The sequence below is a fragment of the Bos javanicus genome, chromosome 17, assembly GCF_032452875.1.
Source record: "Bos javanicus breed banteng chromosome 17, ARS-OSU_banteng_1.0, whole genome shotgun sequence".
In the NCBI taxonomy this organism is placed as follows: domain Eukaryota; kingdom Metazoa; phylum Chordata; class Mammalia; order Artiodactyla; family Bovidae; genus Bos; species Bos javanicus.
The window spans coordinates 8,787,121-8,814,041 of NC_083884.1; the positions used below are offsets into that span (position 1 = coordinate 8,787,121).

Here is a 26,921-nt window from a genome sequence, read left to right on the forward strand (position 1 = left end):
CAGTGTGTGAATGATCACCTTGAGGATTTTAGTGGAGGCTTTACTGCTTCTTGAAGTGGAAAAGTTATAGCTATATTTTCCAGTGTGATACCTGTATACTGAAAAAAATAATGTATGACTTCTCGATTACATGGATCTGTTTTGTGGGTAGACAAGATAAAATATTTGAAATACTCTGGAATCTCTTGGAAAAATAAGTCATACAGCATTGGGTTTCATATTTAGCTGTGCTCCTCAGTAATCAGGAAGATTCTCTTTTCCCTGTGAGATTTAACCTCATGAGGCTAATTCTGATTTATCAGTGTTTACATAGTGACTTTAATCATATTACTAATGAACCAGAATCATACAGCAGTTCCAAGTAAGATATTGTCCTTGCCCCAGAAGAGTTTATACATTTTAAAAGGAGATTGGAAAGAGATGCTTTGTTATCTAAAATAGAATATTTGCTGTCAAAGTGCATTGGAGCAAGTGGGTGGAATAGGACTAGTGCTAATGAATTAAAGAATACTTCAAATTAGTCAGCAAAGCTTCATAAGAAATGTGGGGGCTTTCACATCTCAATAACTCTTATGCTGTCCTTTTATGTCCCTCTGAATTTATACAAGTTCCCGAGTAAAGTATGATGTGTATGGCCTTTTCTTTGCTATCCTCTTCTTAGATAATATTTTCAGATTCTCTGTGGTCTACTCATTATTGGCATTGCTTCCATTAAAGAAATTCATTTCTTCATATTGTGTTGTGAATGAAATATATCATTTATATGTTGCCTCTCCTAGAGAGTTTTCCTTTTGATAGAGGGCAGAGACTGACTGAAATGGAGGAAATACATGCAAAATTAAGATGCGGTAGGATGTGTGTATGGAGAAGGCAACGGCACCCCACTCCAGTACTTTGCCTAGAAAACCCCATGGATGGAGAAGCCTGGTGGGCTGCAGTCCATGGGGTCGCTAAAGTCGGACACGACTGAGCGACTTCACTTTCACTTTTCACTTTCATGCATTGGAGAAGGAAATGGCAACCCACTCCAGTGTTCTTGCCTGGAGAATCCCAGGGATGGGAAGCCTGGTGGGCTGCAGTCTATGGGCCGCACAGAGTCGGACACGACTGAAGGGACTTAGCAGCAGCAGCAGCAGGATGTGTGTATGTGTATACTGATTAGAATGTCTCTGAGATAATATCACATTTCATTATTTTATATTGCTATTCTACCTCCCCATATATAGGGCAATTAATTTATGGTCCTGTAAATAAACTGAAGCAATGAAATGAGAGACTGTATTACTTCTGATTTTTCTCTAAATTTACATGGAACTAACCGGTCCATGGAGGACTCTCTTAAATTTAAAGTTTTAGGGAAGAGTATATGTATGTGAAGAAGTATTAGAAAATTGGAAACGTAAAACTAGTTTGATTCATTTGGATGGCAGGATTAAATTGTATTTCTGAGAAATAAGTGAACAAGTAAATCTTGAATCTCCGCCTCTTTAATAAAAATTGTGTGCAGAAATCCTACATGATAACTTCTATGAGCCAGAAGAAATATGCGGGTATATACTGGTTCACCTTTTGCTCTTCCAACCTATTTACCTTAAATACTTTCAATATCAAAAGTTCTGCTTTCAAATAATTCTAAATTCTCTTTTAAAGGGCTTATGTAACAGGGAGAGGAGGTTTTCTTTTATTTTTGTTAAGTGCTATTCACAAGTATGATTTTGCTTTAAGCCTCTCTTACAAAAGAAGTCAGTGTTCTTGAGTCAAAAGAATGAACCTATTAGTTTTCTGATGGGCACACTGTATGTAATAAAAACACGAGAGCTTTGTGGTATAAGGAAGCCTATTAATTGAAGCCTCTCTCTATGCATTGCTATCACTTCTTCATCTTGCTATGATTAGATGACAAGATGTGATTTTAATACAGAATAGTGGGGCTATAAAGATGATTTACTTTCATCTTTGTAACACTAAGCAGTATGATCACTGTGTATTTTTCCTGAATAAATATTCTTTTAACCTGCGTTGATATTTTTAACAGACAGGACACTCTATGATTGGAGAGGATCTGTGTCAAAAAGGTTCTCCCGTTTGACTCACGATTCCAGTTGGCCTAGTTTCTCTGGATCATCATTAGCATTTCAGGATTATTCTAGTGTAAGTATTTGTAAAACCTGACATAGAGTTGAATTACCATTGTTTTTTCTGGCAAATGATTGAGTTAATTTTGATATGACATGTACGATGTTACTATGAGCATAATTCATTCTTAAAATGATTCCCCGTTGAAATTCTTTTTTTTTTTTCCTGAAGCAATGCTTTTGTTATTTTGTGCTAATCTTGCTGATCACCTTAACTCCTTAAATATGTGGATTAGTTTTTGTGTGAAGAGAGCTAATAACCAAAATGCTCGTAACGGTGGTTTTTCCCAATTGTGATAGCAACTATTTTTGTAATGGTAACTAACTTATCAGAAAAATACAGTGGAGGCCAGACAAGAATAAAGATGTTTGTAAGGAGTGTGACACTAAGAAGTTTTAAAAATCCAAGCACACTGTCATGACCACAAACTGATGGTTTATGAGTGAGGTTTCTCTAAACTGAGACATGGGAATCTGTGATTTGAAGATAGAATCCAGATTTCGCATTAAGTTCACATGCTCATCAGGGCAGGTCCTGTGATGTCTCTATGTAAATAGTGAAAGCAACTCATATGTTCTAAAATCTTTAGCAATGATTTCTTAAAAGACTGCAAAATGCCATTTAATAACATTTGTGTCACATAGTGTCTGAATAGGCATCTGAGTTTCTTACATCTCCTGTATGTTCTGCTTTGTATGTGAATGTGTCTGTCTCATCCTTTCTTTGCCTTTTTCCTTTTTTCATATCATTAATTATTTTTGATTTTGACTCATCATTTGTATTAGTGTTCTTGGGTTGCCATAACAAAGCGCCCCAGACCAGGTGGTTTAAACAACAGAAATTTATTTCTCAAAGTCCTGAAGCCTGCAAGTCCAGGGTCATGGTGCCAGCAGGGTGGTTTTCTCCTGTGGCTTCTCTCTCCTTAACTTGCAGAGGGCTGCCTTCTTGCTGTGTCCTCACATGGCTTTTCCAGTGTGTGTGTCTAGGGTTTCTCTCTCTCTCCTTATAAGCATGCTAGTCATATTAGCTCATTTAACCTAATTACCTCTCCACGGATAGTATCTCCAAATACAGTCACACTGGGGCTTAAGGATTCATATGAATTGTGGGGAGACACACAGTTCAGTCCATAACACCACTGGATCAGTTCAGTTCAGTTCAGTCGCTCAGTCATGCCTGACTCTTTGCGATCCCATGAATTGCAGCACGCCAGGCCTCCTTGTCCTTCACCAACACCTGGAGTTCACCCAAACTCACGTCCATCGAGTCAGTGATGCCATCCAACCATCTCATCCTCTGTCGTCCCCTTCTCCTCCTGTCCCCAATCCCTCCCAGCATCAGAGTCTTTTTCAATGAGTCAGCTCTTTGCATGAGGTGGCCAAAGTACTGGAGTTTCAGCTTTAGCATCATTCCTTCCAATGGACACCCAGGCCTGACCTCCTTCAGAATGGACTGGTTGGATCTCCTTGCAGTCCAAGGGACTCTCAAGAGTCTTCTCCAACACCACAGTTCAAAAGCATCAATTCTTTGGTGCTCAGCTTTCTTCACAGTCCAACTTTGATAGCAATTATTTTTCTTACCTGTTGAATAGCTTGTTACCTAGTATTTTTTAAAAAAATCTTGAGTTTTTATATTTTTCCTGTAAACCAAACCTTTTCAATTATGTAATACTTAACTCCTACTACTAAATTCTTTGTAAGTAAATATACTAAAAGTCAATCATCACATCCTTGTTTTAGATAAGGACATAATATGAATATTATTAAGGAAAATTGTATGAATTTAGATGAGGAAATTATATGAATATTATTTCCTGAAACTCAAAGTTGTTGTAATCTATTAATACTATTTTCAGAATATATTAATTAAATATAGAAAAAATGATTACCTCCAGCTAATGGGGTGTATATTTCTAATTCATGCATGTCCTTAGCAAAAGTAACACCCAGGATGGTTGTTTTCATTCTTTTCCAGTAAAGGGAAATAAATGGACTGTTGTTTCTATGCCTGCCAGTTCTATGCTATTTTATATTAATAATTTAGAGATTGCTCCTAGTTATGTGAAGAAGTATATTTAAATATATCACTTTGGGGAGTAAATCTGGCAAGAGTAGATGTGACTGGAGAGCTCCCAAGTGCAAGATTGGGAATGTTCATTCCTTGCTGACTGGGGAATTAGGAGTGCAAAGGGCTACAAACCATGGCTTTGAATGATAGGTGGTGCTTTGGATATGTGTGCCTGCCTAAAGAATTTGGGGTAGACTAGAGTGGAGACTGGGTGAGCACAAGCACGAGGCTTGTCACATCAGTCCAGTTACCCTTGCAAACCTATTATGTTGGGCGTAGGGTGGGAATGGATAGGAGAGAGTAAGATTGAAATCTTCAGATTATTTTCCTTCAGCTCACTGCACCTTTAGTTTTCACCATCGAAAGTCTAACATTTTGTTTTTTTAAGTAAGGTTTCTCCTGTCATTTATTCTTTAAAATAATAACAGTTCTAAAAGGGGTTAAGCACCAAGTTCTAAGTTAAGCTTTTTTTCCCTTTTCTTTTTATTGTGGTAAACTATTCATAACATAAAATTTCCCATTTTAACAGTTTCAAGTGTACATACAGTAAGTATACCCACACTGCTGTGTAACCATTACCACCGTCCATTTCCTGAACATTTTTATCTTTCCAAACTAAAACTCTGTACCATTGAACACGAATTCCTTGTTCTTCCTTTCCCCCATCTCCTGGCAACAAATATTCTCCTTTCTTGTGCTTGGCTTGTCTCACTTGTAATGTCTTCAAGGTTCATCCATGTTGTATCATGTGTCAGAATTTCCTTTTTTTCAAAAGGCTGAATAGTATTCTGTTACATATGTGCCATATTTTGTTTATCCATTCGTCTGAGGGTGGACACTTGTGTTGCTTCTACAATTTGACTCTTGCAAATAATTTCACTATGAACATGGATGTACAAATATTGTTTGAGTCCTTTCTTTCACATCTTTTGGGTATATATCCAGGAGTGGAATTGCTGAACCATATGGACTTCCCTGGTAACTCAGTGGTAAAGAATTTGCCAGCAGTACAGGAGATCGGGGTTCACTCCCTGGGTTGGGAAGATCCCTTGGAGGAGGGAATGGCAACCCACTCCAGTGTTCTTGTTTGGAGAATTCCATGGATGGAGGAGCCTGATGGGCTACAGTTCATAGGCTCACATACAGTTGGACACAACTGAAGTGACTAAGCGGGAGCAGCAGCAGCATTGTATTCCTATGTCTAATACTTTGAGGAATCGCTGTTCTATATTTAGTACCTTGGCTACACCTTTTACATTCCCTCTAGTAATGTGCCTGTGTTGTGGTTTCTCCACATTTTCATCAGCACTGATTATATTTTCTGTTTTCCTAATACATCCTAATGGGTTTGAAGTGTTAAGTGATCTTGATGTGAGTTTGTTCAATCAGGTCCAGAAGACAAAATGGAACTAGAAAAATTGAGACTGTAGAAAGAAGCTTGCATTGTTAGGAGTGATGACAGAGTACAGAAAATCCTGTATTTGAATTTGTGGGAGGAGAGAAAAATATAACACATTTTGCTTTCAAAACACTCTGTAGAGGTTAGTTCCTCTCAAAATTTTAATTCTCTCAAATAAGAAAGTTAATGTGGATATACGGCAGCCCACCAGGCTCCCCTCGTCCCTGGGATTCTCCAGGCAAGAACACTGGAGTGGGTTGCCATTTCCTTCTCCAATGCATGAAAGTGAAAAGTGAAAGTGAAGTCGTTCAGTCATGTCTGACTCTTCGCAACCCCATGGACTGTAGCGCACCAGGCTCCTCCATCCATGGGATTTTCCAGGCAAGAGTACTGGAGTGGGGTGCCATTGCCTTCTCCGATACTTACTTTGGGCTAAAAGAAAATATCCCCTTTAAGCCTGAAGTTTTAATTTTCTTTTAAAAGTATTTTGTATCCTATATGTTTTTAGTTCTAATTAGATGATAATACAAAAATGTTACATATCTTTAGCTTTAATATTTCATTTCTGCAACTGCAGACTTATTGTATTAGAATTGTATTAGAATTTCCAGTTATTTTAAACAATGGCATATAGGCTCACAAACTTCTTTGCACTAAGTTTAAGATGCTATCTTCAGTCCTGAGATATTTATATTCTTAATTATCTTGAAAGATAATATTTATCCAAATAAGTGAACACCTGTCAATAACATCCCTTGCATAACATAAAAATGTAGTATTACGTTGCAATAATATTAGGAGAGACCACCATCTCCAACTTTGTTTCTACAATTTCATTTCACAACTCTTCTTTACAAGGTTTGCTAACTTTATGAATATGTAGGAATCAATCTGGAAACCCACATTCTGAAGGAAGGTCAGTGTTTAAAACAACCCTGGTATTTATCAAAATTCTGAGATGAAAAATTAATATCAATAGTGCTTTTAAAAATCTAGAATAAAAACAAATATTGACAAAAATTTGTGTAAGAAGTTAATTTCTAGTTAATATTTAGAAACATAGGAGAGTGAAGAACTTAAAATTTTTTTACTGGAGTATAGTTGCTTTACAATGCTGTGTTAGTTTCAGCTGTACAGTGAAGTGAATCAGCTCTATGTATGTGTATATCCCCTCCCTCTTGAGCCTCCTTCTCACCACCCCCCACCCCCACATCCCATCCCCCTGGGTCACCACAGACCATGGAGCTGAGCTCCCTGTGCTGTACAGCAGCTTCCCACTAGCTATCTATTTCACACATGCTAGAGTATATATCAGAGAAGGCAATGGCACCCCACTCCAGTACTCTTGCCTGGAAAATCCCATGGACGAGGAGCCTGGTGGGCTGCAGTCCACGGGGTCGCTAAGAGTCGGACACGACTGAGCGACTTCACTTTCACGTTTCACTTTCATGCATTGGAGAAGGAAATGGCAACCCACTCCAGTGTTCTTGCCTGGAGAATTCCAGGGACGGGGGAGCTTGGTGGGCTGCCGTCTATGGGGTCGCACAGAGTCGGACACGACTGAAGCGACTTAGGAGCAGCAGCAGCAGCAGAGTCAGTCTCCCAGGTCATCCCACTGCCCTGCCTCACACTGTGTCGATAGGTCTGTTCTCTTTGTGTCTCTCTATTCCTGCCCTGACAATAGGTTCATCTGTACCATTTTCTAGATTTCACACATATGTGTTAATATACAATATCTGCTTTTCTCTTTCTGACTTACTTCACTCTTTATGACAGTCTTTAGGTCCATCCATGTCTCTTACAAGTGACAAGGCAGAACTCTCCTCATTGAGTGGCTAATTTACAATCATGTTACTGTGGCTCTGGGATCAGAATGTTCTCTGATGGGAACTCCACCATTTGATGACACTCTAGAATGAGGATGAGATAAGCAAATAAATGCCTGGGCGTGTGGGCTTGTGTACCTATTGTGGTGGTGACAAATTTCAGGGATGGAGGAGCAGAGGGGAAAGAACAGTTGTGGTTGTCTGGATGGAAGAGCAGGGTGCGTTTCAGGAAGTAAAAGAAATTGAGTGTGGTAAAAGCATAACATTCAAGTGAGAAGGTGGCAAGAAAATGAATTTAAGAAAAGTCCCATCACTCTGAAGTGCCTTCCTTAGTGCCTTCCTGAGGACATCATTTGAGCCCTTTATTTATTTTTTTAAAACATTTATTTATTTTTTAAATTTATTTATTTAAGTTGGAGGCTAATTACTTTACAATATTGTAGTCGTTTTTGCCATACATTGACATGAATCCACCATGGGTTTATATGTGTTCCTTGTCCTGAACCCCCTCCCATCTCCCTCCCCATCCCATCTCTCAGGGTCATCCCAGTGCACCAGCCCCGAGCACCCTGTCTCATGCATCGAACCTGGACTGGTGATCTGTTTCACATATGGTAATATACATGTTCCAATGCTCTTCTCTCAAATCATCCTACCCTCGCCTTCTCCCATGGAGTCCAAAAGACTGTTCTATACATCTGTGTCTCTTTTGCTGTCTCGCATACAGCGTTATCGTTACCTTCTTTCTAAATTCCAAATATATGTGTTAGTATACTGTATTGGTGTTTTTCTTTCTGCCTTACTTCACTCTGTATAATAGGCTCCAGTTTCATCCACCTCATTAGAACTGATTCAAATGTACTCTTTTTAAAGGCTGAGTAATACTCCATTGTGTATATGTACCATAGCTTTCTTATCCATTCATCTGCTGATGGACATCTAGGTTGCTTCCATGTCCTGGCTATTATAAACAGTGCTGCGATGAACAGTGGGGTACACGTGTCTCTTTCAATTCTGGTTTCCTCAGTGTATATGCCCAGCAGTGGGATTGCTGGGTAATATGGCAGTTCTATTTCCAGTTTTTTAAGGAATCTCCACACTGTTCTCCATAGTGGCTGTACTAGTTTTCATTCCCACCAACAGTGTAAGAACATTCCTTTTTCTCTACACCCTCTCCAGCATTTATTGTTTGTAGATTTTTGGATAGCATCCATTCTGACTGGTGTGAGATGGTACCTCATTGTGGTTTTGATTTGCATTTCTCTGATAATTAGAGATGTTGGGCATCTTTTCATGTGTTTGTTAACCATCTGTATGTCTTCTTTGGAGAACTGTCTGTTCTTTGGCCCATTTTTTGACTGGGTCATTTATTTTTCCGAAATTGAGCTGCAGGAGTTGCTCGTATATTTTTGAGATTAATTCTTTGTCATTTGCTTCGTTTGCTATTATTTTCTCCCATTCTGAAGGCTGTCTTTTCATTTTGCTTATAGTTTCCTTCATTGTGCAAAAGCTTTTAAGGTTAATTAGGTCCCATTTGTTTATTTTTGCTTTTGTTTCCATTACTCTGGGAGGTGGGTTATATAGGATCCTGCTGTGATTTATGTTGGAGAGTGTTTTGCCTATGTTTTCCTCTAGGAGTTTTATAGTTTCTGGTCTTACATTTAGATCTTTGATCCATTTTGAGTTTATTTTTGTGTAGGTGTTAGAAAGTGTTCTATTTTCATTCTTTTACAAGTGGTTGACCAGTTTTCCCAGCACCACTTGTTAAAGAGATTGTCTTTTCTTCAGTGTATATTCTTGTCTCCTTTGTCAAAGATAACGTGTCCATAGGTGTGTGGATTTATCTCTGGGCTTTCTATTTTGTTCCAGTGATCTATATTTCTGTCTTTGTGCCAGTACCATAATGTCTTTATGTGAAAAGAATTTGCCTAACCATGACACTAGGAAGTAAGGGAATACAAGCAAATAGAATGGTTTAATAACTGGTTGCATTCCACATTGTTGATTTGTGTTTCAAAGAACATACTGTGAGTCCTCTGGGCATTTGGATCTCCCTCCTCCCAAAGAGAACAAGTACAAAGAGAGAAACCAGGAGTCACTGGTCATATTTTCATACATACATCTAGATTCATCACTTTGGATTTCCCCTTGTGGCTCGGTGGTGAATCCACCTGCAATGCAGGAGATGCAGGTTCCATCCCTGGGCCATGAAGGTCCCCTGGAAGAGGGCATGGCAACCCACTCCAGTATTCCTGCCTGGAAAATTCCATGGACAGAGGAGCCTGGTGGACTACAGTCCATGGGGGCATAAAGAGTCGTACACTGAAGCAGCTAAGCACAGCACCTCCCAAAGAGAACAGTCTTATGTGAGAGAAACCAGGAGTCACTGTCATATTTTACACATATGTGTAGAATCATCACATAAACACAACTAAAATAAGTTTTATAAGAAATATTTTTAGAAATGAAAACATGTCAAATATATAGCATTATTCTTTATATTAATTTTGACTGTGAATGGGTTGACTAGATTTTAATGAAATTTCTTATCAGTTTTCTCTGGAGCATTTTCTTGCACAATTTTGGTGAAAGAAAACTGTAAGAATCTAAGGGGATATTCTTCTTTGAAATTTAGATATTTTTATGTGATTCTTTACCAAATTGTGCTGTCAAAAGACTATGGGCATTCACTTGAAAGATGTTACTACATAATAAAAAGTAGTCAATTAACTTTTAATATGTAAAACATCTTTCCTCCTTTTTTCCTCTTCCATCATAATCTCTTCTCTCTGCTGTTTTCCTTCCCTCTGCCACACATTTCAGAGACATTTTAATTATTTTCATGTTCATGATATTCTCATCTTGTAGGCTATATTTGATAAAAAGGTCATCTGATTTGATTTTCTGATATTTCAAAGGATTAACATAAATCATTGTGACTATTAAGTTTAAAATTTCTATTTATTAAAATAATTTCTTATATTTAAAAAGATCATTTTGGATACTAATGAAATGATATGTTAAAAATCCTGTAGTAGGCTTGCGACTGCTTTAAGCCTTGAGTTAACTACATGACTATGATTTGACATGTTGAACAACATTCCAACAGTTTCTTTTTTCTAATTTTTAAATTTATTTGTTATGGTCCTGTTACAAGGAGTAGTGATATTTAATACTGTACGTTATCTTCAAATTTCACATTTTAATTTTGAAATGTATATTTATTTTCTTATGAAATATAAAATTTTGAATCTTTGTGAGAATGATGCAGATATTTATTTTGATATACATATATATATATACTTATTATTTTAATGTATGTACTTGCAGCTAAAACTCTACATTTCAGTGCAGCAGGATTATCTGAACCTGATATTTTTATATCATATATTTTATATGGTCTTAAGTATTTATACATTTCAGTGCAGCAGGATTATCTGAACCTGATATTTTTATATCATATATTTTATATGGTCTTAAGTATGTTCATAAAAATTTATTTTTTTGAATCTTTCTTTCTAGATAAAAATTTCTACTGTTGCCTTAAAGTACTTTTGGGAAAAAATAAAGGAGGTACTTTATGTAGAATTCCTTTGGCAATAGTTTAAGATGTACAGTCACAATAAATTGGTTTGCATATATATTTAAAACTATTCTAACAACGTTTTAAAAGAAAGCACTGTTGATGAATGCATGCTTTGGATTATAATGTTACTTAGGTTTACCAATGTACCACAATTTAAACTACATCACAATACCACTCACGCTAAAAAATATTCAAAAATGGAAGGTAGGTAAATATAAACCATTTAAATTTGTATTTTTGGACTGATACATTTTTTTAGAGAAGAATCTTGATCTACACTTCTCATTTCTTTGATTGTAGGAGACCATTAGTTTTTTAGTTTCAGAATTCACTTCACAATCTTTCTTTACCATAGAAGCCAAAGGATTCAATCAAATTCTGTCAATCATGTTGACCTTTTATTCTCTGATATCCTCTTGTGGGAAAGGTATTTGAGAGACTCTAGGACCCTGGGCATTAATAATAGTGCTCACCACAGTTCTAGTTTTATAATAATCTCCCAGTCCACATATTCATCCTTTCTGAAATAAGCTGGAGTGTGATTGTTACCAAAATCTGGATGAAAAAAATGAAAAGCTGGCTGCAGAGAACATTGGAACAACTATTAGGTTAAGGGAGTGAACAGACTGTGCCTGCCCTGGGGAATCCCCCCACCCCCACGTCCTGGGAAGCTAGGTGTGCTTGTTCTCTAGGAAAGGGAACATTAACTAAATTTCTTAAAGAGTAATGAAAGAGAACAAACTGTAAAAAGGCAGCCAAAAAAGGCAAACATCTGTTACTGAACATGTCTTACTTGACTTCATTTTAATGTTCTTAGGAATAAATTTATGAACTAGGAAAGGTTCAGCACTAATTAGCTTGTTTTCATCAAACAAAATGCACCAGACATGGATGTTGAATATGAATGAAAACTTCAGTAGTAATAATAAGTAGACACAGAAAGTGCCAGGGGAAGTAGAAAGTGCTGGTATCCAGGGTTATGGCCACAGGCTTTGGATCTTGCTGTGGCTGTTAATATTGCATTGATTTAGATTTGCTTCTTTAAATGGTCAGAAAAAAGTCTAAAAAGTCAAGTGTATTCATTAAACAATAGATGGATTAGGTACAAAGTTTTCTCCTCAATTATACACTTTTAGCTTAATGAGATATTATACTAAATTGCAATTACAAATATGCTTGCAATACCTATATTTTGAAGGAAACCCCAATGAGCCAAAAAATGAAAAAATCAACCACACTTATTACAACAACAATGCTTTATAATCTTATTTTTTCATTTGAAAATATATTCTGAACATCTTATTGATTAGCGTATATTCTGTAACATTAAATCAATGACAGCTCTATTCCATTGAATGTACATAGCTCATTTTTGGTTATTTTGGCAATTGACTGCTTTAATGGGATGCAGTGCACTATATTTGTACTTAAATCTTTGTGCATATTCTTAATGTCCTTAGAATAAATTCCTTTTAGTGAAGTTGTTGTTATGTTTCTTATTTGTTTTTATTATATATTGATAATTTGTCTTCCAAAGAGGTGTTGGTTTTCAATTTTCACATAGATTTCCACTGCTGTTGCTTCCTCAAAAACAAAAGTATGCAAAGAAAAAAAAAAAAACAATAATCAACTAAAATTAGATAATTTTCTGCAGGTTTAGTTTAAATCAGAGTTAGATTTTAGGATGTTTTGTGGAGTGGGGCAATATCCTCTAGTCCTTTGCCACTCTGTGGGTCAACAGAATCATTATCATCTGGGAACTGATTAAACGTGTAGGCTTTTAGGACCCACCCCAAATCTACTGAATCAAAATCTATTGTATTAATAAGATCAATAGTGATTTATAAGTATATAAATGTTTGAGAAATACTGTTTAGGCAATTCCCCATAATATTTTGCCTTTTAAGTGGGTTTTTGATAAATAGTGACAGTCTATTCAATGTAATTTTTTCCTGACAAATACCTGAAGTACAGATATGAAGACCTACAAGATCTTCTAGAACTAACACCCCCCAAAAGATGTCCTTTTCATCGTAGGGGACTGAAATGCAAAAGTAGGAAGTCAAGAGATACCCGGAGTAACAGGTAAGTTTGGCCTTGGAAATGAAAATGAAAGCAAGGCAAAGGTAAGAGAACACGTTGGTCATCACAAACACCCTCTTCCAACAACACAAGAGAAGACTCTACACATGGACATCACCAGATGGTCAACACTGAAATCAGATTGATTATATTCTTTGCAGCCAAAGATGGAGAAGCTCTATACAGTTGGCACCTGACTGTAGCTCAGCTCATCAGCTCCTTATTGCAGAATTCAAGATTACATTGAAGAAACTGGGGAAAACTCCTAGACCATTCAGATATGACCTAAATCAAATCCCTTATGATTATACAGTGGAGGTGATGAATAGATTCAAGGGACTGGATCTGGTAGACAGAGTGCCTGAAGAACTATGGACGGAGGTTTGTCACATCGTACAGGAGGTGGTGATGAAAACCATCCAAAAGAAAAAGATTGCAAGAAGGCAAGGCAGTTGTCTGAGAAAGCCTTTCAACTAGCTGAGAAAGAAGAGAAGTGACAGGCAAAGGAGAAAGGGAAGGATATACCCAACTGAATGTAGGGTTCTAGAGAATAGCAAGGAGAGATAAGAATGTGTTCTTAAGTGAACAGTGCAAAGAAATAGAGGAAAACAATAGAATGGGAAAGACTAGAGATCTCTTCAAGAAAATTGGAGATGCTACAGGAACATTTCATGCAAAGATGGGATCGATAAAGGACAGAAATGGTATGGACCTAACAGAAGCAGACGATATTAAGAAGAGGTGGCAAGAATGCACAGAAGAACTGTACAAAAAAGAGCTTCACAACCCAGATAATCACGATGGTGTGATCACTGACCTAGAGCCAGACATCCTAAAGTGTGAAGTCAAGTGGGCCTTAGGAAACATTACTACAAATAAAGCTAGTAGAGGTGATGAAATTCCAACTGAGCTATTGCAAATCCTAATAAGATGATGCTGTTAAAGTACTGCACTCAATATGCCAAAAACTTTGGAAAACACAGCAATGGCCACAGGACTGGAAAAGGTCAGTTTTCTTGCCACCTCTTCTTTTTAAGTTATACATAAAAATACTGCTGTATAATACACTACGATTGATCACTATATAATGAAGTAGTGCTTACTCCTTGGTACAAGTATATTGTTTTTATTCTTCAATTGTATATGTGTGTGTATATATACACACACACACACACACTCTTTTTCATTCTTTTCCATTATAGGTTATCACAGAATATCAAACACAGTTCCCTGGTTCCCTGTGCTATATAGTAGGTCTTTGTTGTTTATCTCTTTTATATATAGTGTGTGTGTGTGTGTAAGCCTCTTGATTGGGTGTGAAAGAGGAGAGTGAAAAAGCTGACTTAAAACTCAACAAAAGCAGCAAAAAAGGTCAACATTCAAAAAACTAGGATCATGGCATGCAGTCCCATCACTTCATGGCAAATAGAAGGGGAAATGTGGAAGCAGTGACAGATTTTATCTACTTGGGCTCCAAAATCATTGTGGACAGTAACTGCAGCTATGAAATTAAAAGACACCTGCTCCTTGGGAGAAAATCTATGACAACCCTAGACAACATATTAAAAAGCCGAGACATTCCTTTGCCAACAAAGATCCGTCTAGTCATAGCTATGGTTTTTCCATAGTTATGTACAAGAATGTGAGCCTTGAACCATAAAGAAGGCTGAGCACTGGAGAACTAATGGTTTTGAATTATGGTGCTGGAGAAGACTCTTGAGAGTCCCTTGGACAGAAAGGAGATCAAACCAGTCAATTCTAAAGGAAATCAACCCTGAATAGCCATTGGAAGGACTGATGCTGAAGCTGAAGCTCCAATACTTTGATCACCTGATGCAAAGAGCCCACTCATTGGAAAAGACCCTGATGCTGGGAAAGATTGAAGGCAGGAGGAGAAGAGGGAGGCAGAGGATGAGTTCGTTGGATGGCATCACCGACTCAATGGACATGAGTTTGAGCAAACCCTGGGAGATAATGAAGGAGAGGCAAGACTGGCTTGATATAGTCCATGGGGTCGCAGACAGAGTCAGACATGACTTAGCCAACTGTATAACAACTATTCTCTGCTTAATTTAGAATCGTAGCAGGACAGGAATGCATTCTGCTTAATTTAGAGTCATGGCAGGATAGGAATGCATTTTCTTGTGAATGTTGATGAGTAAGATTATAACCAATCAAAGATCTGAGAAACACATTTTCAAATAATGAAATAAAAATAGTGAATATCAAAATTGGCCTGGGAAAGTATGCCAGGTAATAGACCTTTCACCCCAATAAAGTAATCTGTACAATTTCAATAAGCCAATATATCCAAGTGTATCCTTACTTTCAAAGAATTAGATCTTCGTGATTTATAAACACATAAAGTTTGAGAAGCATACTTTTATGTAATTCCCCATAAAAGTGCTTCAAACAAGGGTAGTTAGCCAAACTTTAGTTAGTGGCTGGGCAGCTTTTAACATGCATTCAATTTTTTGTTGTTTAGTCACTAAATTGTGTCCAGCTCTTTTGTGACCCTATGGATTGTATGTAGCTTGCCCGGCCCTTCTGTCCCTGGGATTTCCCAGGCAAGAATACTCAAGTGGGGTGCCTTCATTTTCTTCTCCATGGGATCTTCTCGACCCAGGGATTGAACCCTGGTCTCCCACATCGCAGGTAGGTTCTTTACCAACTGAGCCACTAGGGAAGTCATAGTATTTATAGGTTCATACAGTTAAAACTTCAGAATCAGATAGCTCATTCCTGGCAGCAGCTGTTCCATTGCTTGGCATTCTTGAATTTTGAAATTTCCAAGAACATACAGGGTAGATCTGGAGCCACTTATGCTCCTAGGGGGTTTTGATAAACTTGGAAAACGTATAGATTTCCAAAGTCTTTTCATTCTTTTCTTTCTTGGGGGACTGACATTCACCTTAAACTTCGGGAACTTTTCTATCACATGGTTTTAAAGATTTCTATTGTTTTATGTGTTAATAGTGCAAAACAGTGTATTATTCATATACATATCTATATGTAGCTCTATATATATATCTTAAAGAATAAAACTGAAACAAATACTTATAAAACTTAGGAAACAGAACTCTTTGTGTCTTTTCACTCCCTTCATAACTTGAAGAAACCAATCTTCTTAATTTTATGTTAAGTGTTCCCCTGTTTTCTTTATAATTTTAGCACATCTAGACACAACTCCAATTAGTATTTTGCTTAATTTTACTTGTATTTGACTTTGTGTGTATGAAATTATAATATATTCTCTTTCTTTTTGCCCAACAATGTATTTTTGAGAACTGTCAATCTTCATAAATGTTGACCTCTGCCCTCATGGTTCATTCATTTTCATGGATGCACACCATCCCATTGAATAATCACATTGAAATTTAATTATCCTCTCCATTGCTGAGAGATATTTGTCTTTTTAAAAGGTTATGTCCTATTGTGAACAATTCCACCAACATTCTTTGACAAGTGTTAGGTGCAAGAGTTTCTCTAGGGTAAGAATTCCCAGCATCGGTATGAGCCTGCACCCTGATACATTGAGAATGGGTTATGTAGATGCTAGAATATTGATCCCTTTAGCCTGGGAGGTAGGTGGATAGGGCCTGGGGAGTAGGAACTCAGTAACTGATTATTAACTACCTGGATAATTGATCGCCTCCAGCCACAAGCAGCCTGGAGTAGACTGGCTGTACTGGTCAGTGGGCGCATGTGTGTTCAGTGTTACCAGGCAATACAGTGAACAGTTTTCCACTTTCAGCAGCAGTTTATCAGAATCCCCATTGCTTCATATGCTTGGCAACACTTAATATGTCAAAATTTTAACCTTTGCCAATTTGGAAGGTGTGAAATATTTCTTTGCAATTTTAATTTGCATTTCCCTAATGACAAATCAGGCTGAGAAATTTTTTTTCACACATTTCTAGGCCACTATTATTTCTTCTTTGTGAACACCATAGAGTGGTATTTTAAAAAATATATTTAGGTGCATTTACACCCTTTCTATTTTGTGTTCTCCATTTGTCTTTCCATTTTATCCTTTTTTTTTTTTTTTGGTAAATTGACATTTTACCCTCTTGTTCCTTTGTCCTTAGTACAAGTTTGACATTGTGCTAGTTTTCTTTGTACTCATTTGACATTTATGTTCTTGTTTTTACTTTTTTTAAGTGGTTAAATTAGGAATTTTAATACATACTTTTAACTTAAAATATACTTATCCTCTTCCCACCTCATACAGAAATCTTAGATTGCCCTAACTACTAGTGTTTAGTTCTCTCTTTCATTCTATTTAGCTTCACAAATTATGTAGAAACTGTCATATTGTTTTATACTTCCCTACCTGTTTATGTTTATGTACATGCTTACCAATTTTTTACCTGCCTTCTCAGTAAAGAATCTGTCTGCAATGCAGGAGACCTGGGTTTGATCCCTGGGAAGATCCACTGGAAAAAGGAATAGCTATCCACTCCAGTATTCTTGCCTGGACATTTCCATGGAGAGAAGAGCCTGGTGGATTACAGTTCATGGGGTCGCAAAGAGTCAGACACGACTGAGCAGCTAACACTTTCACTTTTATATCTAGCATCACAAGCCTATCGGATGGTTTTCCTTCTTGAACTATGTCCTTTAGAAGTACCTTTAGTAAGGGCTTCCCTGGTAGCTCAGCTGATAAAGAATCTGCCTGCAATGCGGGAGACCTGGGTTTGATCCCTGGGTTGGGAAGATCCCCTGGAGAAGGGATAGGATACCCACTCTAGTATTCTGGCCTGGAGAATGCCATGGACAGAGGAGTCTGGCAGGCTACAGTCCATGGGGTCACAAATAGTTGGACACAACTGAGTGACTTTCACTCACTTTAGGTAAGGGTCAGTTGGCAGAAAGCTTCTGTTCATATTATATTTACTTTTATCCTCAATAATACATTCTCTAAACATTGAGGTTATCATTTTCATGTTTTCTGACTGCCACTGTTGAAAAATCAGATGTTTATCCAGTTGTCTTTCTTCTGTGAGTAATGTGTCTCTGTTCTCTACTTCTAAGGACTTAATTGTTGTTCTGCTGTTTTATTATGAGATGTGTAAGTGTGGTTTTCTGTTTATTCTGCTTGGTTTTTATTTGGCTTCCTAAAATCAGTGTCTTTCTGTGGTATGGGAAAAAAAAATCTGTCACTATCTCTTTAAATGGTATTTTTCTTCCCTTTTTTTTCTGTATAAACTCTGATTAAAACTTTTTATGAAACTGTCCTTACATATACATTGCCTTCCATTCAGTTGTCTTTCTTGTTTTCCCTCTTTTTCATATTTGCCATCTCTCTGCCTCTCAGTGCTGCATCCTGGGTCTTTTTTTTCCTACCTGATTTCTATTTTTATATTAGTTTAAATATTTTTGTGTATCCATTCTTGTCTTTTGCTATTCGTTTAGCTCTCTGTTATTTCAATCATATGTTTCATTTTTACAGTGTCTAGTTGTTATTTTCCAAATTAGTTTGGTCAACTTTGATAATTTGGGGTCCTTTAATATATCTCTGCGGAGAAGGCAATGGCACCCCACTCCAGTACTCTTGCCTGGAAAATCCCATGGACAGAGGAGCCTGGTGGGCTGCAGTTCACGGGGTCGCTAAGAGTCAGACACGACTGAGCGACTTCCCTTTCACTTTTCACTTTCATGCATTGGAGAAGGAAATGGCAACCCACTCCAGTGTTCTTGCCTGGAGAATCCCAGGGATGGGGGAACCTGGTGGGCTGCCGTCTATGGGGTCGCACAGAGTTGGACATGACTGAAGTGACTTAGCAGCAGCAGCAATATATTTCTGAATATATAGAAAAGGAAACTCATTCTTATTTTGTATTCTGTTTACCTTAATTAGGGTATTGCAGTCCTAAAATTTCTGAATGTGTAGCTTGTTGTTTTTTCTGACACCTTGATTGCTTCAGTTCAGTTCAGTCACTCGGTTGTGTCCGACTCTTTGTAACCCCATGAACTGCAGCACACCAGGCCTCCCTGTCCATCACCAACTCCCGGAGTCCACCCAAACCCATGTCCATTGAGTTGGTGATGCTGTCCAACCATCTCATCTTCTGTTGTCTCCTTCTCCTCCTGCCCTCAATCTTTCCCAGCATCAGGGTCTTTTCAAATGATTCAATTCTTCACTTCAGGTGGCCAAAGTATTGGAGTTTCAGCTTCAACATCAGTCCTTCCAATGAACACCCAGGACTGATCTCCTTTTGGATAGACTGGTTGGATCTCCTTGCAGCCCAAGGGATTCTCAAGAGTCTTCTCCAATACCACAGTTCAAAAACATCAATTCTTCAGTGCTTAGCTTTCTTTATAGTCCAACTCTTACATCCATACATGACCACTGGAAAAACCATAGCCTTTACTAGACGGACCTTTGTTGACAAAGTAATGTCTCTGCTTTTTAATAGTTCTTATATTCGATGATTTTCTGACTGGGAGCTCATTTTTCTTTGTATTTTATTATGAAAATTCTTTGAAACTTTAAGCTACACTCTTCTTTATATTGATATTTGCTTTTACCGGGTACATTTTTAGAGGACTACCAACTACTGAAGCCTGGCTTGCTGCAGTACATGGGGTCGCAAAATTTGGACATGACTTAGCGAATGGACAGAACAACCACCACCACCAACCTGGGACCTTTTACTCTAAATTTGCTGCCTTTTTTTGTGGGGTGGGGGTAGTTTAGGGAATTTCAGATAGTGTGAAGTGAGGCACCAAATCCTTATGAATGAGGTGTTGGCCTGAGAAATTCCTAGGAGGGGATTTTGCCCCCTCTTTACCCAGAGCCAAGGCCATGCCAGACAAGTAGACTCATGATATCTCTTTCTCTTTCTCTTTCTTTCTCACCCCATGGAAATTTGAAAATCCCAGTTATATGCTAAGGATATTATACTTCCAGTCCCTAGCCTTTTACAGGGTGTTTTCAACTCTAACATTTTTTCATGCTCTGGGTTCCAGTGCTTTCAACTAGAGGGCACAGTTCAGTTCAGTTCAGTTGCTCAGTCATGTCCAACTTATGCGATCCCAAGGACTGCAGCACACCAGGCTTCCCTGTCCATCACCAACTCCTGGAGCTTGCTCAAACTCATGTCCATTGAATTGGTTCAGTTCAGTTCAGTTCAGTCACTCAGTCATGTCTGGCTCTTTGTGACCCCATGGACTGCAGCACGCCAGGCCTCCTTGTGTATCACCAACTCCCAGAGTTTACTCAGACTCCTATCTATTGAATCGGTGATGCCATCCAACCATCTCATCCTCTGTTGCCCCTTCTCCTCCTGCCTTCAATCTTTCCCAGCATCAGGGTCTTTTCCAATGAGGCAGTTCTTCGCATCAGGTGGCCAAAGTATTGGAGTTTCAGCTTCAACATCAGACCTTCCAATGAATATTCAGGACTGATTTCCTTTGGGATGGACTGGTTGTATCTCCTTGTGGTCCAAGGGACTTTCAAGAGTCTTCTCCAACACCACAGTTCAAAAGCATCAATTCTTCAGTGCTCAGCTTTCTTTAAAGTCCAACTCTCACATCCATACATGACTACTGGAAAAACCATAGCTTTGACTAGATTGACCTTTGTTGGCAAAATGATATATCTACTTTTTAATATACTGTCTAGGCTTGTCATTCTTCCAAGGAGCAAGCATCTTTTAATTTCATGGCTGCAGTCACCATCTGCAGGGATTTTGGAGACCCAAGAAAATGAAGTCTCTCACTGTTCCCATTGTTTCCCCATCTATTTGCCATGAAGTGATGAGACCAGATACCATGATCTTCGCTTTTTGAATGTTGAGTTTTAAGCCAGCTTTTTCACTCTCCTCTTTCACTTTATCAAGAGGCTCTTTAGTTCTTTGCTTTCTGCTGTAAAGTTGGAGTCATCTGTGTAACTGAGGTTATTGATATTTCTCCTGGCAGTCTTGATTCCAGCTTGTGCTTCATCCAGCCCAGCATGTCACATGATGTACTCCGCATATAAGTTAAATAAGTAGGGTGACAATATACATCCTTGATATGCTTCTTTCTCAATATGGAACCAGTCTGTTGTTCCATGTCTGGTTCTAATTGTTGCTTCTTGACCTGCATACAGATTTCTCAGGAGGCACAGAGCTCATTAAAACCCAGGGTCTAGGTTGTCTAAAATTTCCACACAATCCCTGAGGCAGAGACAAGTCTCAGAACTCGTACAACAGTAAATTCAACATTTCTTCTTGTTTTTGACCAGAAAGGAATTCCATTACTTTCCCTTCATCTCAACTATGCATTTAAAATATCTTTGATTTTTATTTTTAGAATGTATTATAGTATTATCCTCTGATTTGTTGCTATGAACATGCTTCAAGAAATAACAGCCTTATTATATCTTTTACAAATAAGTTTCAACCCTGAGAGGGACTTACACTGGGAGGTAAACTTCTCTGTCTTTCTTACTCATCTTTGTATTGCTACCATGTTAGCCTTAAAGTTCTACATGTCAAAGAGGCTTGATTTCCCTTGGAGATTAAAGACGTTTGTCTAGTGATTGGTAAAGGACCAACCTATGTTTTGTTGGGCCACCTTCTTCAGGCTTTCCTCCTCTGAAAGTTGAATGACTTTTTGAGGCCGTGGCTGTGACCAAGTGACCAGCGTTCCCTGTGGCATTCCCCTGACTTCTCAAGAGGAAAGTAAAGGAAACCCCACACTTGAGAACACCTTCAAAGTGGAGGCATCTATGGCTCCATGAGCAGGTTTGGAGAAACTAGGGGTTACCTGGGCCTATTGCAACTTCCTGGGGGAGATTCTGTGGCTTGAAAACCTTCCTGTTCTTTCTGTGTGTTTTGAGAAAGAAACGCTTAAATACAACAATATAAAGAAAATGACTTGTGAAAAATTCCAAAATCATGTGTTTTGTGCCTTCTGGTTCTGCTGCTGCTACTGCTGCTAAGTCGCTTCAGTTGTGTCCGACTCTGTGTGACCCCATAGATGGAAGCCCACCAGGCTCCCCCGTCCCTGGGATTCTCCAGGCAAGAACACTGGAGTGGGTTGCCATTTCCTTCTCCAGTGCATGAAAGTGAAAAGTGAAATTGAAGTCGCTCAGTCATGTCCGACTCTTTGAGACCCCATGGACTGCAGCCCACCAGGCTCCTCCACCCATGGGATTTTCCAGGCAAGATTACTGGAGTGGGTTGCCATTGCCTTTTGGTTCTGCATGTGTGCAACTTATTGACAGTTTTCTTTTTAAAATATTTATCAAGAAGCAGTAGCAGTGTAAGGAATGCAACTCACTGCTATTTCACAGAATGTGCTGGTGACATGACTGACTTCTGCTGGGGAAACAGGAATGTTTATATTCAAGCTTGGCAGAAAAAGCTTTTCAGTTTACTTCACATGTTTTAATGTGTAATTTGTAATTTTACATGTATATGCTATTAGTGATTTCTGTTCACTGTTACCTATTTTTAAAGAAACATTTCATTTACCTTAAATGTGTGTTTATATATGCTTCTGGTAGGGTCACAAAGCTGTTTAAAACTATGAAAATTTCTTGCTACTTAGAAAATACCCTTTAACTACATTTAGGGTAAAGTATTGGAGGCATAATGTGTCAATTATAGATTACGTTTATACTGCAAACATATTGTAGAATTTGACGCTAATAGTAGTAATATAGAAACATGGCTAGCGTGAAGGTGCAAAATGAAAGGCTTTTTTCCATATTTCATTTCTGGTTAATCAGTGCAAAAATTTAATCATTAAACTGTGAGAGAAATTAGCAGCATTGTCAAAAGGAAAACACAAATTCCAGATGAGATTTGGAAAGAAGGGGGAATTGGTAGATAAGACAGCTGCTTCTGAAAGGAAGTTTGAGATGTAATAATATTATGTGAATTATCACAAATTGGTGCCAGTTAAATTGTGGGGTTTGAGAAAATATGTGGGAAAGGAGTCTGAAAAAAAGGTTTGAAGTAAATCAACACAGGTTGTTAAAAACATTGGAAATTTGACATGAGTATTTAATAAGTGACTTACATCTTCAACCAAGTATTTAGAATGTGTCCCTTGAAATGCATTGCCATAAGAGACTAGGACCTTGAGGAGGTCTCGAGAAGCAGGTGGCAGCTGTGGTAAGAAGACACATTTTGAGAGAGAATGGGATAGAAACACCAAGGCAAAATGGACTTGCAATTTTAATATATAGGTATGGAGAAAACGAAGACTTAGGTGAAAAACCAAGAACCCTTAAATAAAGGAGTGCTGATTGGAGAAGGAAATGGCAACCCACTCCAGTATTATTGCCTGGAGAATCCTGTGGACGGAGGACCCTGGTGGGCTGCCGTCTATGGGGTCACACAGAGTCAGACACGACTGAAGCAACTTTGCAAAAAGATGACCCAAAACCCCTCAGGTTCTAATTATGTTAAGTAGGAAGAAAAAGAAACAACAGATGTCACTAGAAAAAAATCAGAGAACATTTTAGTAAGAAGAATCCTCAAGACTGTTTGTCTGAGGGACTTCCCTGATGGTCCAGTGGCCAAGACTCCACACTCCCCTGCAGGGGGCCAAGATTTGGTCCCTGGTCTGGAGAATCCCAGGGACAGGGGAGCCTGGTGGGCGTCTATGGGGCCGCACAAAGTCGGGCACGACTGAAGTGACTTAGCAGCAGGGAACTAGATCCCACATGCTGCAACTAGGAATATGCCTGCCACTGAAAAAGATCCTGCATACCATAACTAGGACCCAGAACAGACAAATAAAGTGTTAAAATCCTGAAGTTGGGGTGGCTGCCTTTTAGTCTGTGTCTTGTACAACCACCGTTTAAAAAAAGAATGGTTGTCAGGCTGCTTTGCTGAATGACCTTCATATCTGACACCCTTCATAATGGAGAGTGTGTCATGTGGCCAGAGAAGGAGGCAGTGAAAAAAATCAAGCTGGCAAGTGTAAATAGTATATCTTATAAGGACAGTGTGTTTCAAGCCAAGCACTTTGTTTTGTGTGAAAGTATGGAATATATAGGTTAAAAAATAATTTGTATAGCCATGAGTATTTTTCTAGCCATGAATATGTGTCATGGAACATCTTGAGGGTGGTATTTAGACTATAGGTCCTGTTTCATGTTTTATTATCACCTATATGTGCGCATACATTTTTAAAAGTACAATATTACTTTTGAGGATGATTTTTTGCTTTGAAATAGAAAACATGATCAGGGAGTTCTAAAAGGAACAAGTAGTCAAGAGATGATACAAAGTGCTTCTCAAGGTTATTATTGTATTCTAACGCAACTATAGAAGAAAAGTTAATCTTCAACCTTAAAAAATGAATGGCATGAAATAAAAATTTATACATACAAGTCAGACTGCATTCAGGAGAATACTCACTATAGGATAGAGTGAAGCTTGACTCCAAAGGAGAGATTTATGATTTATTTAATATATTTAAAATAATCACTCTGTGTCTTAAAACTGAGTGCTATTGCAAAACAAATACAGATTTCTTCCATATTTCATGTTTACATTTACTCTTTATATATCCTGAGATTTTATAAAAGAGACTTCTTTGACTCCAGGTGCCAAACAGTGGTGAAATATATATATACTTGAAACTTTAAAAGCAAAACTAAAATAAATATTTTCCTTGTGGTATCAGAAACACATCCATAGCCAAGACACTTTCTTGTACTGACTTCTTCTAGAGTCTGAGAGGGAAGACAACGCCAACAATCCAAAATCCATTAATCTTCACTCATTAACAAGATTGCCTCAAATTCCTCCCATTCAAGGCCATCTTTTCAAAAGCTATTTTGGGCACAATAATTGTCATAGCAGATTATAAATTGGGTATGCATTGCCTCTAGGTATCAGTTTAAGCTTTGGATCACACCTAATGACCAGAAAGGGAATGGCCCAGTTATTCTGAGGTCTTAAAAAATTATCTTTCTGAGTTGTTCTTTCCACTGCTGACTGGTATTGAAGGATTGTATAAAAGATCCATATTAAGCACTCCAGTGTCATTATTGAAGAGATGCTCTTGAAGCTGACCATGCCATTATCCCAGGCTTCCTTTAAAGTACTCATGGAAGAAATTTTAGAAGAAAAGTTAATCTTCAAAGTTAGTCTAATGGAAAAAAATTTACAGAAAATAAGTGTGCTTCTCTTATAGACATTGTGAGTATCAGAACGACCGTGCTTTCTTTGTTACTTTGCGTTTTAGTTTGCCAGGCCTGCCATAATAAACGCTATGGACTGAGTGGCTCGCACAGTGGAAGTTAATTTTCTTTTAGTTGTGGGACACAGTGAGTTTTTCCTGAGGTTTCTCTCCTTGAGTTACAGATTTCTCCTTGCTGTGTCCTCACATGGCCTTTTCTTTGTGCACACATGTGGCCCCTCTTCTGTTATAAGGCCACCAGTCCTATTGGATTAGGGCCTCACCTTTATGATCTCATTTAACCTTCATTACCTCCTAAAAGGCCTTATCTCCAAATAGAATCACATCTGGGGATTAGGGCTTTCGCATATGAATTTTAGGGGAACACAGTTTAGGCCACAATATTTTGATAGCTAGAAATTTGAGAGACAGATCTGTGTAACACATTAAGCAAAAGCGGAAGCACTTGGCATTGTTTTTCTATTCATACTTTCCTTTCAACTTGATATGTTTTTCCTTTTTAATACATACTGTGTTTTTGGAAGCTACTTTAATATTTTTATAACATGGGGGACAAATAACCAAGTAAGTAAATTCGTATCTGTAGTAGATCTTTATGGATATTTGCTCACTGAAATAATCAAGAGTTGTATTCCTGGGGGCCAGAAGATGCTGGAAGAGGTTCTGTGATCATATGCTGCTGAGTACACATATTTATATACATTTTTAGGCTCATAATTGGGGCTTCCCCAGTGGTTCAGCGGTAAAGACTCCACCTGCAATGCAGGAGACTCTTCGATCCCTGGGTCAAGAAGATCCTCTGGAGGAGGGCTTGGCCACCCACTCCAGTTTTCTTGCTGGGGAAATCCTACAGGCAGAGGGACCTGGTGGGCTATAGTCCATAGGGTCGCAAAGTCGGACATGACTGAAGCGACTTAACATGAGCACATTAGATATACGTATGTATATCATTGTTCAGGCTTTTAATATATAGTATAATCAGGCTTTTAACATTTAGTATAATGGAACAGTTCTTTCTCCCTTTGATTAATATAATAGAACATCAATGGAATTAAAATTTTATTTGACAGTGAAGTTGTTTTCCTAATTGTGTCAATTCTTTCTTTTCTTCTAGAAAAACTTTATTAAAAAAGAACAACAATCTGTAAAGCCAGAGTCAAAGCCACAACCCAGGTACATCTTTTATATGGTAGCATGAATGTTTAAATTAACGTGCTTGCTTTGGTTTTATCCTGACTTAAGTATCTGGTTTAAAGAAGTATAGGCTGTTGAAAGCTCACAGTATGAACATATCTTTTCAAAGTTCCCATTTAATTTGACTGAAGCAAGGAAAAACAATTCTTTTTTTTTTTGAGCATATATTGCTCATTCAGTAGACCAGGCTATGGTTTACAGTGGCTAGTAAAAGCACTCTATAAACACTGCTGTGTGATGTCTCAGTAGTTTGGTTTATTAGAAGCTATGTACAACAATCTGCTATGGTACAGCATGCTTTTCAGTCAATCTGAGAGAGTCTCAAGATTGCTCTGCTTCTCTGTGTAGCAAATTTGTTGACAGACTTTTGTGAAAAACTAACTGATTTGTGAGATAGATTGGAGAGTGACATGGAAAGCTAATGGTGAAGTTTCTGAAAAGGAGAGGTTTCAAACTTGTGCTTTCTTTTGCTTTGGGAATA

The 26,921-nt window shown here is 38.0% G+C and overlaps 1 protein-coding gene across 3 annotated transcripts in view; it reads left to right on the forward strand.

The window, feature by feature from the left end:
* The window catches only part of IQCM (IQ motif containing M), a 486,441-nt gene that overhangs the window by 213,113 nt on the left and 246,407 nt on the right, over positions 1-26,921 (forward strand). For 2 of the 3 annotated variants that reach the window (XM_061384028.1, XM_061384029.1), the window contains 2 exons: positions 2,036-2,151; positions 26,361-26,419. In XM_061384028.1, coding sequence (XP_061240012.1) covers positions 2,036-2,151; positions 26,361-26,419 — 175 coding nt within the window. The remainder of the gene's footprint in view (positions 1-2,035; positions 2,152-26,360; positions 26,420-26,921) is intronic. The other variant, XM_061384030.1, reaches the window with a different exon arrangement.